Source organism: Molossus molossus, unplaced genomic scaffold (genome assembly GCF_014108415.1).
Source record: "Molossus molossus isolate mMolMol1 unplaced genomic scaffold, mMolMol1.p scaffold_m16_p_5, whole genome shotgun sequence".
Taxonomy (NCBI): domain Eukaryota; kingdom Metazoa; phylum Chordata; class Mammalia; order Chiroptera; family Molossidae; genus Molossus; species Molossus molossus.
This window is the reverse complement of record NW_023425388.1, coordinates 50,184,803-50,199,972: the sequence shown is the minus strand read 5'-3', so window position 1 is coordinate 50,199,972 and position 15,170 is coordinate 50,184,803. Positions and strand designations below refer to the sequence as shown.

At 39.2% G+C, this 15,170-nt stretch overlaps 1 protein-coding gene across 3 annotated transcripts in view; it reads left to right on the top strand.

The window, feature by feature from the left end:
• The first annotated feature begins 3,178 nt into the window (after positions 1–3,178).
• LIPH (lipase H) overlaps positions 3,179–15,170 on the top strand; it is a 43,891-nt gene continuing 31,899 nt past the window's right edge. Inside the window, exon 1 of one of the 3 annotated variants that reach the window (XM_036243731.1) lies at positions 3,179–3,312. In XM_036243731.1, coding sequence (XP_036099624.1) covers positions 3,264–3,312 — 49 coding nt within the window. In that variant the 5' untranslated portion in view covers positions 3,179–3,263. Of the gene's footprint in view, positions 3,313–12,331; positions 12,473–15,170 lie in introns of those variants that run through there. The other 2 variants (XM_036243734.1, XM_036243732.1) reach the window with 2 other exon arrangements.

Below are 15,170 nucleotides of genomic sequence, written 5' to 3'. Positions count from 1 at the left end.
TTGTTCACTTTTGACTATCTGATGAGAAATGAGGAAATGATTTTCCTCAGGGTACATTTGACTAAATATTAACGTTCAAATGATTATGAGTTGGCCCATCTTTTGGAATTTTTAAAAAAGACTTTCCTTTGGAAGTAAATATAGGTTCACAGGAAGTTACAAAAATAGTTCAGGTATGTCCCATATATCCTCACCCAGTTATCCCCAATTTTAGCATCTTACATAACTAGAATACATGCTCAAAACCAGAAAATTGACATTGCTACAATTCACAGACCTTTTTTTAGATTTCACCAGTTTTACATGAACTCATTTGTGTGTGTGTGTGTGTGTGGGGGGGGTATCTATGCAATCTTATCACAGGTGTAGATTCTCATAACCACCACCACCACCACCACCCCAATCCAGAGACAGAACCAACCCACTTCTCAAAGATTCCTTGTGCTACCTCTTTGTAGTCACACCCATCCTCAAGTCCTCCCTTCCTTTCTCCTCTTTATTTATTTAATTTTTTTTCCTTTTATTGATTTTAGAGGGAGAGGAAGAGAGAGATAGAAACATCAATGAGAGAGAACATCGATTGGCCACCTCCTGCATGCCCCCCCACTGGGGATTGGGCCCACAACCTGGGCATGTGTCCCGACGTGGAATCGAACCGGCGACCTCTTGGGTTGACGCCCAACCACTGAGCCACACCGGCCTATTTTTTTTTTTTTTTATCCTCACCCAAGGACATTTTATCATTTTTGTTCAGGTAGAGTGGGAGGGAGAGAGAGGAAGAGAGAGAGAGAAAAACATTGATGTGAAAGGGACACATCAAGTGGCTGCCTCCTGCATGACCCCAACTGGGGCTGGGAATAAACTGCAACCGAGGTACGTGCCCTTAGTGGTACGTGCCCTTAGTGGGAACCGAACTGGGGGCTCTCTGGACCGCAGGCGACACTCTAACCGCTGAGCCAAACCGGCCAGGGCTATTTTTTTAATATTTGGTATTTCTCACTAACCCAAAGGGTTGCCCATTAATTCTCGTGCTGTTTTGAATGCTGAAAGTTGAAATGAGCATAGGACTAGGAAGTTAGGAGAACCCTCTGTGCTCACCTGTGGGAAAATCATTAATAGTAACACAAAGATGTTAAAAGTAACACAAAGCCTCCCCACGGAAATGATTTTCATTCCTATAATTGGTTAGTTTCCAGGAAAATGTACATTGGAGATAAACGCTTGCATGCTGCTTAAACTGATAGGCACTCAACAAATATTTATCAGGTAAGGACAATGGCCCAACAGTGAGCAATGCCTTCCACAGCCAGTTCCTAAGATAATGTGAAACAATGCTCCATTTGTTCCAGAGGGCAGCTGTTTTCAAATTGTAAAGCTTTTTGCCAACGGAAAGGTAAAATAGCCAGCAGATCACCTATTGGGTGTTCCTATTTACACATCCCTTATTTACTTCTCCAAGCAGCAGGCAAAACATAAAAATAGACTAAAATCATTAACCTGAAACATCACTGCTGTAAACTGCTCTCCATTCCTAAACTCCCACGGAGATTCTGCACCAGATCCCTCTGCTCAGTATTGTGTAGCCCACCTTTTAAGGGAAGGAAAGGTGCGGTAGGTGTGACCAGTTAGGTAATCACAACAGTAACCAAGTGGTGAGTCCACTTACCTTGGTAGTAGACACAGTGCTAAGAACTTTCATTTAATCCATATAAAAGCCCTGTGAGATGTGTGATTTGATTTTATTTTATTATTATTTTTTTAAATTATTTTTTCTTTATTGATTTTAGAGAGAGAGGAAGGGAGAGGGAAAGGGAAATGAAAACATCGATGAGAGAGAACATCAATCGGCCGCCTCCTGCATGCTTCCCACTGGGTATTTGGCCCACAACCAGGGCATGTACCTGGACTGGGAATCGAACCAGCAACCTCTTGGTGCATGGGTCAACGCTCAAACATGGAGCCACATCAGCTGGGCAAGAGATGTATGATTTTATTATCTCCATTTTACAGTTGCGAACACTGTGACTTAGAGAACTTAAACATTTTCCCTAAGGCCACATGACTAGTGACTGGAAGTTGTAGAATTTGAAAACAGGTCAGTTGATCAGTACTAGAAAGTCTTGGCATTCATTAGGTCTGAGGTGTGACACAGAAAAATATACAGTACTTTTTAAAGCCCTCCCCCCCCAAGTAATTTTGATACACTGATTCATTGGGAAGCATTGCTAGAATCTACTTCCTATAAGGAATCCTCTGCAAATTGGGGTGTTGAGAACTGATTAACTTAGATCAGAGATGCTCTTACTTCATAAACACATACTTCAGATAGACAATGCTGAGTGACTAGTGGCTTTTGCCTGCTGTTTTAAATAAAAATGTAGTCTTAAATTGTTTGTGTCTTTATCTATTAATTTATTTTTAAGCACATCAGACCACCAGAAGTCTGAGTACAAGTTGCAAGCCCTCTACCAGAAAAAGAATCAAAGTACCTTATAGCTATGAAGCACATGTTTAATTTCTTTCAACCCTGAGGTGGATGGATTCTGGCATAGTTCTCTAAAGTTTTTGCGTTTACTTTTCCTTGAAAAGAAGGAGGAACAGGAGGAGGAAGAAGAAGTGGGGGAGGGGAGGACGGGAAAGAGAGGAGGAGGAGAACTAATAGCTAGATGGGAACTCTGGATAGGAAAAAATAAAAATAAAGATAAATAATACCACAAAAACGTTTCCTTTAATCTGAAGCATATGTTTGGCAAATGTAGATCTACAATTGGACTTAATGAAACGTTCTTAATAAAATTTAAAGACTGCCCTTTGAGGAATGAGTGTGTGAATTAACATAAAAAGCAGTTTTGTATACACAGGCCAACAGAACACTAACTGGATTTGTTTTATTCACAAGAGCAGGAGAAGAAAATATCTCAAATCACACTTGATTTCAACACACCAAGCCAAACCACTAATAAACCGCCCACAAAGAATGAAATTATTTTGAATACGTCATTCGGCACATATGTAATATAATATTAAGATATGTATAAAATTGTGTAAGCTACAAATGTATCTGACCTTTTATTGAAAAGAGGAGGAGTCAAATATCCTGAAAGGGTTGGGACCTGCCCACAGTCCCTTGGGAACTCCCTGTTGTCACCACACCTCTGGATTAGTTATCTGAGCTCTCTGAGCACAGCGCTCAGTTGAAACTCTGAGGCTCTGTGGAGGCAGTCGTTCTGGTGAATGTGACACACGCTCTCTCCAGTTTCCATATGCTGAGATTATACGTCTTCATCAGTTTGATGTGCTTGGTGAGATCAGGTAGGTCATTTAATGAATCATTTCCTTCATTATTTTTAAAAAATATTACCAGTATTAATGTCATTTTCATTTTATCACCCCACTTCCTTAATGGACTTTTTAGGTTTCGTCCAATCATTTTTAAAAAAGAAGACATGGACTAAATAAATTTTTTAATTCTGAAAAAAAATTATGTTTTTCTCAGTAATAAAAGAAACTTTTATTCCTTTAGATAAACTTTTTCTTCTGAGGTACAAAAATTACATATGTTGAAAAATCTAGAATAATGTTCTTTTAGTCATAGTTAAAGTTTTCTGATTATTTATTTTCTGGAAATTAAAATTTTTGTTTTACTAGAAGATCTAATATATAGAGGGTAGGTTTTTATAGCTTTGATGCATTAAGGGTTTATTTAAATTGTTCTTACAGAAAAACATAATTTTTATATATGTAGACCCTTTAGAATGGTGCTTGACATATTGAAAGCTTAAAAATTATTAATCATAATAAAGAAAAAAATTAAAACAGTAACAAAAATAAAGTGAAAAGCTTTTTAAAGAAAATACCTCTCAGTCTTTTTTAGGAATCCAATTCTTTTTTACATAGGTTATGGTAATGTGATACAATTTTTTTTTTTTTTTTTTTTTTTGGTACGTGCCCTTAGCTGCTAGGGCCTAGTGGGACCAGGACCTGGAACTCTCTGGTCCGCAGGCTGACACTCCAACTGCTAAGCCAAACCGGCCAGGGCAATAATACAATTTTTTTGAAGAAAAATATGTTATATATTAGGACCCATAAAAATGTTAATGTCGTTTGAAGTAGCAAAACCATTGCTGGAAATTTATTCTAGAAAAATAACTTTTAAAAGAAAAAAAAACTATATACAAAGATAATTCTGTTATTTGTAACAACTTCAAACTAGATATAGTAGAAGTGTTCCTACATACAGGGGTGGATCGAGTATAGCACATCTACTTTTTAAAAAAATTTATCTTTACTATTGAAAGTATTACAGATGTCCTCCCTCCCCCTCAATCATTGACTTTTTCCTTCCTGCTCCCTGCATTTACTTATTTAAAAAGGTAGCCTTTAAAATAATTCTAAGCTTAGGGGTGCATATAGTCTTTCGAATTAGTGTTTCAGGTTTCTTCAAATATATTCCCAGAAGTGAAATCGCTGGTTCAAGAAATTAACATCAATTTGTTGTTCCATTCATTCATGCATTTATTGGTTGATTCCTGTATGTGCCCTAATCCGGGTTTGAACCTGCAGCCTTGGTGTATTGGGACAACACTCTAACCAACTGAGCTATCGGCCAGGGCTTTGTGCTTTTGAAGCTGATTTAATAGTAAGTTAAAATTTTACTAATGATGATATTTTTAACTGAGAAGTCAACATTTTAAAGTGTATTTATCATTTTTAAAATTTAAAAAATGAACATAAATTTAGGGGTAGCTTAAGGAGAGAGGGCTAACCATAACACAAAAATCTGATGATGATGTGTGATGAATTCTTCTGGTCTCCCATTATATATCTCTATTTACAAAGCAGGAACTTAATTTTTTTGTGACCTGCCTTTTTACTTAATGTTACTTCATTAGTAAAATGTTGTTTTAAATTGATTCTAGAAGACTCACTGCTGCATGATAGACTCTAAGCACACAGAAACACTCCACAATAAACCTGTAGCTAGAAGGGAAAACAACATAATTATGGCTGTAAGCTAAACCTAGACTTATCAGTATCTGCAAAACCGTGAACTTGGAACTTTCATGGTGGAGGGTATTGAATAACATGCATCTGAAAGCAGAAATTATTAATCACTTTTTGCTTTTGCCTCGTTTTCCTTGAAGTCCAAAAATTAGCAAGTGTTAGGATGTGATTCAAAAATCCCAAGGATACAAGTCATTTACTTTCAAGATTTTTGTTTTGTTGTTCTAACTTCTGTGAAATCATGATGGAAAGGTTTGCTATAATCTTACCAGTGTACAAGGCAAACTCGGAATCAGCTGGAAAATGTGTTAACAATGCAGAGGCCCTACCTCCAGAGGTCCAGACTCAGGAGTCTGGCATGAGATCCTGGAATGTGCATTTTTAATAAACCCTCAAGGTTTTTCAGCTACAGGTGGTCTGAGGACCACAGCCTAATAAATATTGTTTTAATTTTTTTTTAATTTTTTTATGTTTTAATCCTCACTGGAGGATATTTTTCCAAATATCTTCAGATAGAGTTGGAGGGGGGGAGAGAGAGAGAGAAAGAGAAAGAGAGAGAGAAAGAGAAGAGAGAGAGAGAGAGAGAGACATCAATATGAGAGAGACATATTGATTGGCTGCCTCCCACACAGCCTGATACGTACTCTTGGCCCGAATTGAACCTGCGACTCTTTGCTCTGCAGGCCAACACTCTAACTGCTGAGCCAAACCAGCCAGGGCTAATAAATATTGTTTTAAATTAAGGCTGTTATAATAAGTATTTTTAAAAGTTGCTCTGTGATCAATGTTTTGGCCTATGGTAACTTGTGTAAAAATAGGTAGATATTTTCCTAGAGAAAATAGCCTAGTGCCAAACACAGAATTATGTCCTAGGATATTGGAAATCCTCCAAATGATTTATAATTCTGTATGTGACTCATCCTTCTCTAGCACAAAGACAAAGGTGAGTGAGGGGGTGGGTGTGAATGCATACTTTGCACATGATTAAGAGATGAGGGAGAAGAAACCTGGCATCTGATTTGTTTTCTAGGTTATATCCTAAAGAAATATAAGCCTGGGATTAAAAGCAGAGATATCTTTCCAGCCAAGAGGGCATTTTGCCCATATGCTTCTTGCCTGTCTCTGCCCTGGGGTAGGTGGTGTGGGAGGGGGAAACGAGATATTCCTTGGTCAGCTATAACTCTTCACAATCTAGCTCAGGACAGGTTTTTGTTGTTGTTAATTCTCACTTGAGGATTTTCTTTTTAATTGATTTTTAGAGAGAGTGGAAAGGAGTGAGGGAGAGAAAGAGAGAGAGAAACATCGATGTGAGAGAGAGACATCGTTTGGTTTCCTTCCACACACACCCCCGACTGGGGGTGGGGGGAAATGACAGCTCACTTGAGCACGCCTTGGAACCTAAAATTTGAAATAAAAGAAGTGTGAGTCATGGTCACGCCTGCTTCACTTCCTGTCTGGATACTGCACGTCAAGGTTAAATTAGATGGAATTCCACGGTTGTCATTGGATTTGGAAGTTAGTGAGGTAAATGTTATCAACCATGGGTCTGAGAGAAACTGATACTTTCACTTTTAATAAGCGGACTCAACCACATTGAGTGGTATAATATGAACCTGCCTTTGCTTATTGACTCTCACAGAACGTCAGAACTTTCTTCTTGTGCACACTCACAATTGCTTTATGAGTGGGTTATTTCTGTCTACAACTCCATCATCTTTTTGGATGTGAATAAGGTGTTTCCTCTTTCTGTAGAAGTTTTCCCCCAATCAGAAATGTGTGTGTGTGTGTGTGGGAGGGTGTTATCAGTTCCAAAAGCAGGTAGAAATTAAAAAGCCAGAACCGAGTGTGACACCAAGACAGCATGGTCAACTGAGTTTAGTTGCAGGGCAAGTGTGTCATATGAAGACAGAGCAATGAATCCTTTGGAAATTTCATCCAGGATTGTCAGTGCTTAGTCTTATCTCAGGGACTATTGAGACTCATGAAATAAGTCAGTCTAGAGAAAGAGAAGTCTCTTTTCTTGGTTGTTGTCTAGAGAAATGTAGCTGGTGATTGAAAGCAGAGATATCCTTCCAATTAATAGGGCATTTTGTCTATCAACCCAATTTTCTCTGGCAAAGAGAGAACAAAGTAACAGTTATATTTAGTCCCTAAGCCCGTGTAAGAGTGGTAGTTTATTTTGTGCATGATTAGGTGCGAACACTCCCCCTCCCCACAGAGTGACCATGGTGGGGGGCTTTTTTTAATCTCCAGTGACAGAAATAAAGGTCCATCAACCTCAGTCTCCCAGGGGAAAGAAAACAAATTGGAAAACGTAGAGCCTGTTTAGATTTGGACAGAAAAAGTCACTTTTGCCCAGTCATCTTCCTCTTGTCACCCTGGTCTTTCCATAAAAGTATGAGATTATAGGAACCATTTTTTCTTCTAGTTTTATTGAAATATAATTCACATACCATGCAATTCGCCCATTTAAAGAGTATAACTCAATGTTTTTTTTTTGTATATTCACAGATATGTGCAACTAACACCAGTCAATTTTAGAACATTAAAAACTTTTTTTTTTTATCCTCACCCGAGGACATTTTTCCATCTTTTGTTCAGGTAGAGTGGGAGGGAGAGAGAGGAACAGAGAGAGAGAGAGAAACATTGACGTGAAAGGGACACATCGAGTGGCTGCCACCCGCACAACCGACCAGGGCCGGGGACAAACTGCAACCGAGGTACGCGCCCCTAGTGGGAACCGAACCCTGGTCTCTCTGGACCGCAGGCCAACGCTCTAACCGCTGAGCCAACCGGCCAGGGCCATTAAAAACTTTTTTAAGTTATTGCTTTTAAAGAGAGAGAGGAAGAGAGAAAGGGAGAGAGACAGAAACATCGATGTGTTGTTCCACTTATTTATACATTCATTGGTTGATACCTGCATGTGCCCTGGCCAGTGATCAAACCCACAACCTTGGAGTATTGGGACGATGTTCTAACTGAGCTACCTGGCCAGGGTTTGACATTTTTATAACCTCAAAAAATAACCCAGTACCCTTTACCCATTGCACTCCAATCTCTCTATCTTTCCCCAAACCCCAGCCCTATCTAACCAGTAGTTTGTTTCTTGTCTCTATAGATTTAACTATTCTAAACATTTCATATGAATGGAGTCACATAATACGTGGTGTGTGTGTGTGACTCGCTTCCTTCACTTATAAAAATGTTTTCAACATTTATCCTTATTGTAGCATATGGAACCACGTTTGTTAACTAAAGGGTATATGATTAGCAAAAAAAAATCCTGCTTGAAATAAAGGTGACAAAACACCAATCTGGTCAGTATTGTTTTTGTTTTTTTTAATCCTCACCTGAGGACATTTTTCCATTTTTTGTTCAGATAGAGCGAGAGGGAGATAGAGAGAGAGAGAGAAACATCAAGGTGAAAGGGACACATCAAATGGTTGCCACCCGCACAACCCGCACAGCAGTTAGAGCCTGTGGTCCAGAGAGACCCGGTTTCGGTTCCTGCTAAGGGCGTGTACCTCAGTTGCATTTTGTCCCCGGCCCTGGTTGGGTTGTGCGGGTGGCAACCATTTGATGTGTCCCTTTCACCTTGACGTTTCTCTCTCTCTCTCTATCTCCCTCTCGCTCTATCTGAACAAAAAATGGAAAAATGTCCTCAGGTGAGGATTAAAAAAAAAAAGTATGGTTATTTTCAAGTCTTTTGATAGAAATTAAAAGGAATTTTAATTTCTTCTTATATATTTTTACATTTTTCATTGGTTTTAAAGAGAAAGAGAGAAAGAAACCTTGACCCATTGCTCTATCCATCCATGCATTCATTGGTTGCTTCTTGTATGTGTCCTGACTGGGGATTGAACTAGCAAGCCTAGCTTATCAGGGCAATGTTCCAACCAACTGAGCTACCTGGCTAGGGCCTTCCTATATTTTTTTCAGATTTGGGTTGTCTTTGGTTGTAAGACTGCCTTGGAAATTTTTCTCAGTAGATTCCTATTGTCTTTTCTAATCAGCTAGCTTGCAGATTGTAGAATTTTGTGTCCATAAGGAATACTAGAGTTTGGCTAAGTCTCTAAGGAATGAGGAACCAGCCTCTCATTTTAATATGAGAAAACTGATGCCCTAAATAGGCTGTTTGTTTTACCTTGTTAATGACAGAGCCAAAACCAAATCTGTGTCCAGGGTGAAGCACTACCACTTGTATACTGGCCAATAAAATTTCCTTTTTTCCAAAAGTCTTCCAAAATGATGGAAGGAAAGGAATTAATACATATTGAACAGTTGCTTTATATCAAATCCATGTTAAGTGATTTTACTTGTATTGTTTCATTTCATTTTCATAACAACCCCATGAGATCAATACTATTGACCCAAATTATCATTAACGTCATCAACAATTACTAATTTTTTAGTATTTACTATGTACTAGGTAATGCTTTAGATACTTCATAAACATTATCTCTAATTCTCACAGTAGTCCTGACAGGAGGGCTGGGGTTAGGCTGAGGCCAGAGACGCATTCGTGAGGTGCAAAGTTTAAGGGGGGGAGGGACACCAAGATAAGTTATGTTTATGATTTTTAATGCAATAAAAATGATGTTTTATTTTTCATGCTATATAAAGCAATATTAAAATACTCTAATATCATTTTATATCTTAATGTAAATGATAATGTGTATCATTAATAAGGCTTATTATATAATGCATTTTATTCTAATAATGCACAATAAATTATATGCAAGAATAATATTCTAATGCAGTGCTCTTATTTATTTATTTACTTTTTATCCTCACCTGAGGACATTTTTTGCATTTATCTTCAGATACAGCATGTGGGATAGAGGGAGGAAGAGAGAGAGAGAAACATCGTTGTGAGAGAGACACATCGAATGGTTGCCACCCACACGGCCCCAACAGAGGCCAGGTACAAACTGCAACCGAGGTACATGCCCTTAGCAGGAACCGAACCCGGGACTCTCTGGTCCACAGGCCAACTTTAACCACTGAGCCAAACCGGCAGGGTTAATGCAGTGCTTTTAAAAGATGAAAATCAATGCAAGTAAATCCAAGATGGAAAAAATATCAAAATTTTAAATAAAGATAGACTAGCCCTGGCTGGTATGGCTCAGCTGGTTGGAGTGTCATCCAGTACACCAAACAGTCCCCGTCAGGGCACATACCTACATTGCAGGCTTGGTCCCCAGTTGGGGACACTTCCTCTCTCTAAAATCAAACATATCATCAGGTGAGGATTTTTTCAAAACTGTTAAATAAAGATAAATTCTATGTTACAACTCTGTGCTATTGCACAAGCAGAAAAGTCATTTCTGATCAAGCAGCCTTTCTTGGGCCCGTGCCACCTTCATTTCCTTGCTGAATGGTTTATGGGGGTTGGCAGTGGTGTGTGAACAGACTGAATAGTGGGAAGGATTATATCTGTAGTCATGTGTTGTTTTTATTGCAGGGCTTTTATGAATTTTCCACGCTTGGTTGAAAATATAGGAGGATATTTTGGTGTGCTTTTTTTGTTTTGTTTTGCTTCCGGCTCAATTTGCCTCTGGAAACACTGCCTAACAGATTGCCATTATTATAATTTTACACAGGGGAAATTGAGGCCCAGAGAGGTCAGGACATTTAATTACCAGGGGTCACATAGCTAGTAGGCAATGGAGTTGGACCTCAGACCTAGGTCAGACTCCATAACATGTGTTCTTTCTAAAATCACATTGTATTTTTAGTCCGGCCGGTGTGGCTCAGTGGTTGAGCCTTGACCCATGCACCAAGAGGTCATCGTTTCGATTCCCTGTCAGGGCACATGCCCAGGTTGTGGGCGCAATCCCCAGTGGGGGGCATGCAGGAGGCAGCCAATCGATGTTCTCTCATTGATGTTTCTCTCTCTCTCTTCCTCTCCCTTCCTCTTTCTCTCTAACATCAATAAAGAAAAAAAAATTTCTTTTAATAAAATAAAATCATTTTATATTTTTGTTTAAGACGTTAGACCATTTTTCTGTAAAGAGGCAGAGAGTAAGTATTTTCAGCTGTTTGGGCCATTGGTCCCTCAACTCTGCCTTATAGCAGGGAAGTAGCCATGAATAACACATACATGGGAAAGACTGGAAATTGCCCATGGGTGACCATGCATTTGATGATTATAACATACATCTCAGGCACAAAGATGTTATCTGCGAAGATATTATGGCCATATTTCCCTGATATCTTACTTGGATATATTTCTTTTAATATAAAAAAGGGAAGGCAATAAATGATAATCAGGCCTATTCTACATAGGAGTCTGAGTTCCTCATTGGATGGGACACATCACCCATCCCATTGTAATTTTCCACTTGTCAACAAGCAGAGTAATTTGATTTCAAAGTAGTCTGAAAAGGAGAGGCAAAGTTTCTCCTGTTTCACTTAAATTCGAATAGAACAGCTTAAGCTGTAGAAACCAGTTTAACATGTTCTGTGGTTACTCTGGCTCTGTTAATGCTACCCTTGAACAAACTTGACTTTGTAACAAAACAGAAAAATAACCAAAATGAGGTTTGCTTTCTGAAGGCATACAAATAGTTAATCATTTTAGGAATACCAACACAAAGTAGAACTTAAACACTGTATTTATGAGGGTGAAGCAATTTGACAAATTTGCTGTTTGCAAATATCTACTGCTTGCAGGCTCCCCAAATTGCCTGAGAATTTAGACTCCAACAAGACAAGTTCCTGTGTGAGGTACTGGGAACACTGGACAAAAAAATAACATAGTACCTGCCCTCAAAAAGCTTAAAGTAATTTGTAACATGGTCCTAAGTAAGGTAAATTTAATGTTTCCTTAAAATGTTCTTAATTCTGAGAGAAAAAGATTAATAATCTTAGGCAGTTTTAAACTAAGAATATCAGAAATGGGGTGCGTGACCCATTTTTGTTTGTATATTGTTTTCCTTGTCATCTACAGATACATTAAAAATTCTTTTTTCTTTATTGATTTTAGAGAGAGAGGAAGTGAGACAAAGAGAGAGAGAGAGAAACATCAATGAGAGAGAACATCGACTGGCTGCTTCCTGCATGCCCCCCACTGGGGATTTGGCCCACAACCTGGGCATGTGCCCTGATCGGGAATCGAACCGGCGACCTCTTGGTGCATGGGTTGACGCTTAGCCACTGAGCCACACCAGCGGGATGATACATATATTTTTTGCAAATCTATTTTACACAGTTTGTCATAAAGCATGTGCCATTTCATATTCCATTTATTTTATAAACATTACATCATACATTCTATTCTGAATGGCTGAATGTGTTAACAGGTTGATATTTATTTATCCAGGAAACATTTATTGATGCCAACTCTGAGCCATGCCCTGTTCTTGGCACTGGGAATACAACAATGGATAAACAGACAAATAGATCAGTTATCTTGGAGCGTGTATGCTAGAGGGAGTTATTTTAGAATAAGGAAAGAATGCTTCAGGTAAGTGATATGAGAAAAGCAAGTAACATTTACAGTGAAACGTTCTCTGAAGTGGAATTCAATACAAGAAAAAGTAGAATAATATCTATACATCCTGGGGGAAAGAATGTTGTTTAAAGTCAGGTCATCATTTAGGTCAAGAAATTTATTTACAGATATGAATGAATTTAGGAAATATGTTATTCATTATTAGCCCCTCTTGGAAAGACAGCGAGAGGTTTTCACCCAGGGGTGAATGGAGAAGCCTAGGAAAGGGATTCACTGTAAGCAATGATTTTGTGCACTACAGAACTAAAACTGCATGACTAAGGAACTGTGTTTCCCAAAGATAATGTTTATACACAACTCTTTCTCTTTATTCATGGTAGTTATGTTCTAGAAAGTCACTGTTAACACTGGATTAGCAAATCCTGGACCATTGTTTCTAGGGGAATGTTCCCAAGGGTTATGTTCCCAAGAACTTCTGATTTTATTTTTGTTCACTGATCAATGCATAATTTTATTTTACGTGCAATTCTGTTTAAAGACACATAATTTAATATACAGTTGGATTTATCAACAGTGGTTTCATGGCCAATAGCACTATAAGTCATGCCTGAATAAAGCTTATCTTACCTGTATTTTTTCTTGTAAGCCACATCACAGCCTTCTTGAATTTAAAAACACCAGATAGCATGTAAGAACCAGATAGCATGTGAGCATTGGGGGCTATTTTAAACAGAAAGTCAGAAGAAACACAAGAAGAAAAAAAAGTGGCTGTATATAAACAATGAAAAAATATGTTTTATAAGAGTTGAAGGGCCCTGGTCGGTTTGGCTCAGTGGTGAGAGCGTCGGCCTGCGGTCCGGAGAGACCCGGGTTCGGTTCCCGCTAAGGCACGTATCTCGGTTGTAGTTTGTCCCCGGCTCTGGTTGGGTCATGTGGGTGGCAACCACTCAATGTGTCCCTTTCATGTCAATGTTTCTCTCTCTCTCCCTCTCACACTATCTGAACAAAATATCGAAAAATGTCCTCAGGTGAGGATAAAAAAAAAGAGTTGAAGGAAGAAGGCAGAGTGTTATGTTTGACCTGAGCTGAGAGTGGACGTGTGGAGCAACTCAAATTTTTTGGCACTCTGCACATGTTCATGAATGACCACAAAAGCACCTGGAATATTGATTTTGGAGGTTACAAATAAATTTTAGTGAGTAGGTAAAATCACAAATATGAAATCCATAAATAATGAGGAGTGGCTATTTTGAGAATGGGAACAAAAGTGTATATTTGTGTGAGTGTGTGTTTATGGCTGAGGAAGGAGTCAAGGAGAATATGAGAGGCAATATGGAGAAATCAGTGGGTGGAATTTTTCCATCATTAGTGGGAGTGGGGTTCTTGCAATATCTTGAGAATAGAAATTTTCTAAGACTTGCATGGGAGAATGAGTGATTTTTATTGGTGTGGAGTTACATCCTTCGGTTTGCAAAATTCCATTTCCCTTAGTCCAGTCCTGGAAGAGGGGCAGCTGGGGTTTCAGCAGAACTAGAAGCAGAGCCAGTATCCAAAGTTTTTGTTCCATGGTGGAGATGAGTACAATGCAGCATCAAGCATCAGGCTACTCCCAGTCCACTGAGTGGAGTCCAGATGGCTGTGGGACACGTGGTTGAATGCAGGAGCGTGAGCCCAAACCAGGAGTCAGAGGCAAGCAGCAAGAGAGAGAAAACCAAAAGAGAGAACTCCCTTTGTTTAGGAGTTACGTATCTTTAATTTCGTGCCCTTACAGTGGCCATGCCTATTCTGGCCAATGACTTGCTCTCAGGTGTGACTGACAGGTAAACATCTTCCCATGTCACCCAGACCTTACTGGGCATGAGTCTAAACTGCCTTTGTCTAGTCCCTTTCCCCTCTGATCTGCAGGGAATAGACCTGAAGAGTGTTAACTTGCAGCCTCCGGGCAAAACTGTTATTGGAATCCTATGGGAGGCAGGAATGGCCTGCCCGGCCTGGCTCAGTACCCACAGTGGCCAGTTGTTGGCTGGGAGCAGCCTGGGGGAGTGATAGCTAAAGCGTGAATGTGGGGCAGTTGGAGGCACGGTCACCTTAACTGCGCTCCCTGAAGAAGGCTCTCTTGAAGGCAGATCCGAGTAAGGAACTGCTGTGGCCTTCACACCTGTATCTGTTATGCCAATAAATGTGAACTCACCTATTTTTCTTTAAAAAAAGGCTCTCAGGTTGGGTCATAAAATAAAACCTAGCTAGATGCTCTGTGTAAGACCTCTCAAAGGGTTGCAAAGGTTTTAAAAAGATACAGAATGTGCTAGGCAAATGCTAACAAAAAGAAAAGGCTGAGTTGTGACTTTACCGTTAGTTGGTGGAATGCTACACAAATAACACACATCATTCCTGAAACATTAAGCGTAGGTGATAAAAGTAAAGATCTATGAAACTAGAACTTAATAGTTTGGAGACCTTGAATTTGCCCCTAAGTGTAATGTTGTCAGACTTTGCAAAGTAAATGCCCCGTTGTTGGTATTTAGATACGTTATTTCCAGGTGATGAGAAGAACATTCCTGATCCCCAGAGCAGACCATAATCCCTATTTAAATTCTCATTTTACACCATATCTCTGTTACATGGCGTATATCACAGGTTGCAGTTTTATACTTGTCTGTGCGTTTTATTTCATTAATGCCTGACTCTCTCTTGAAAATGCCACCTGACA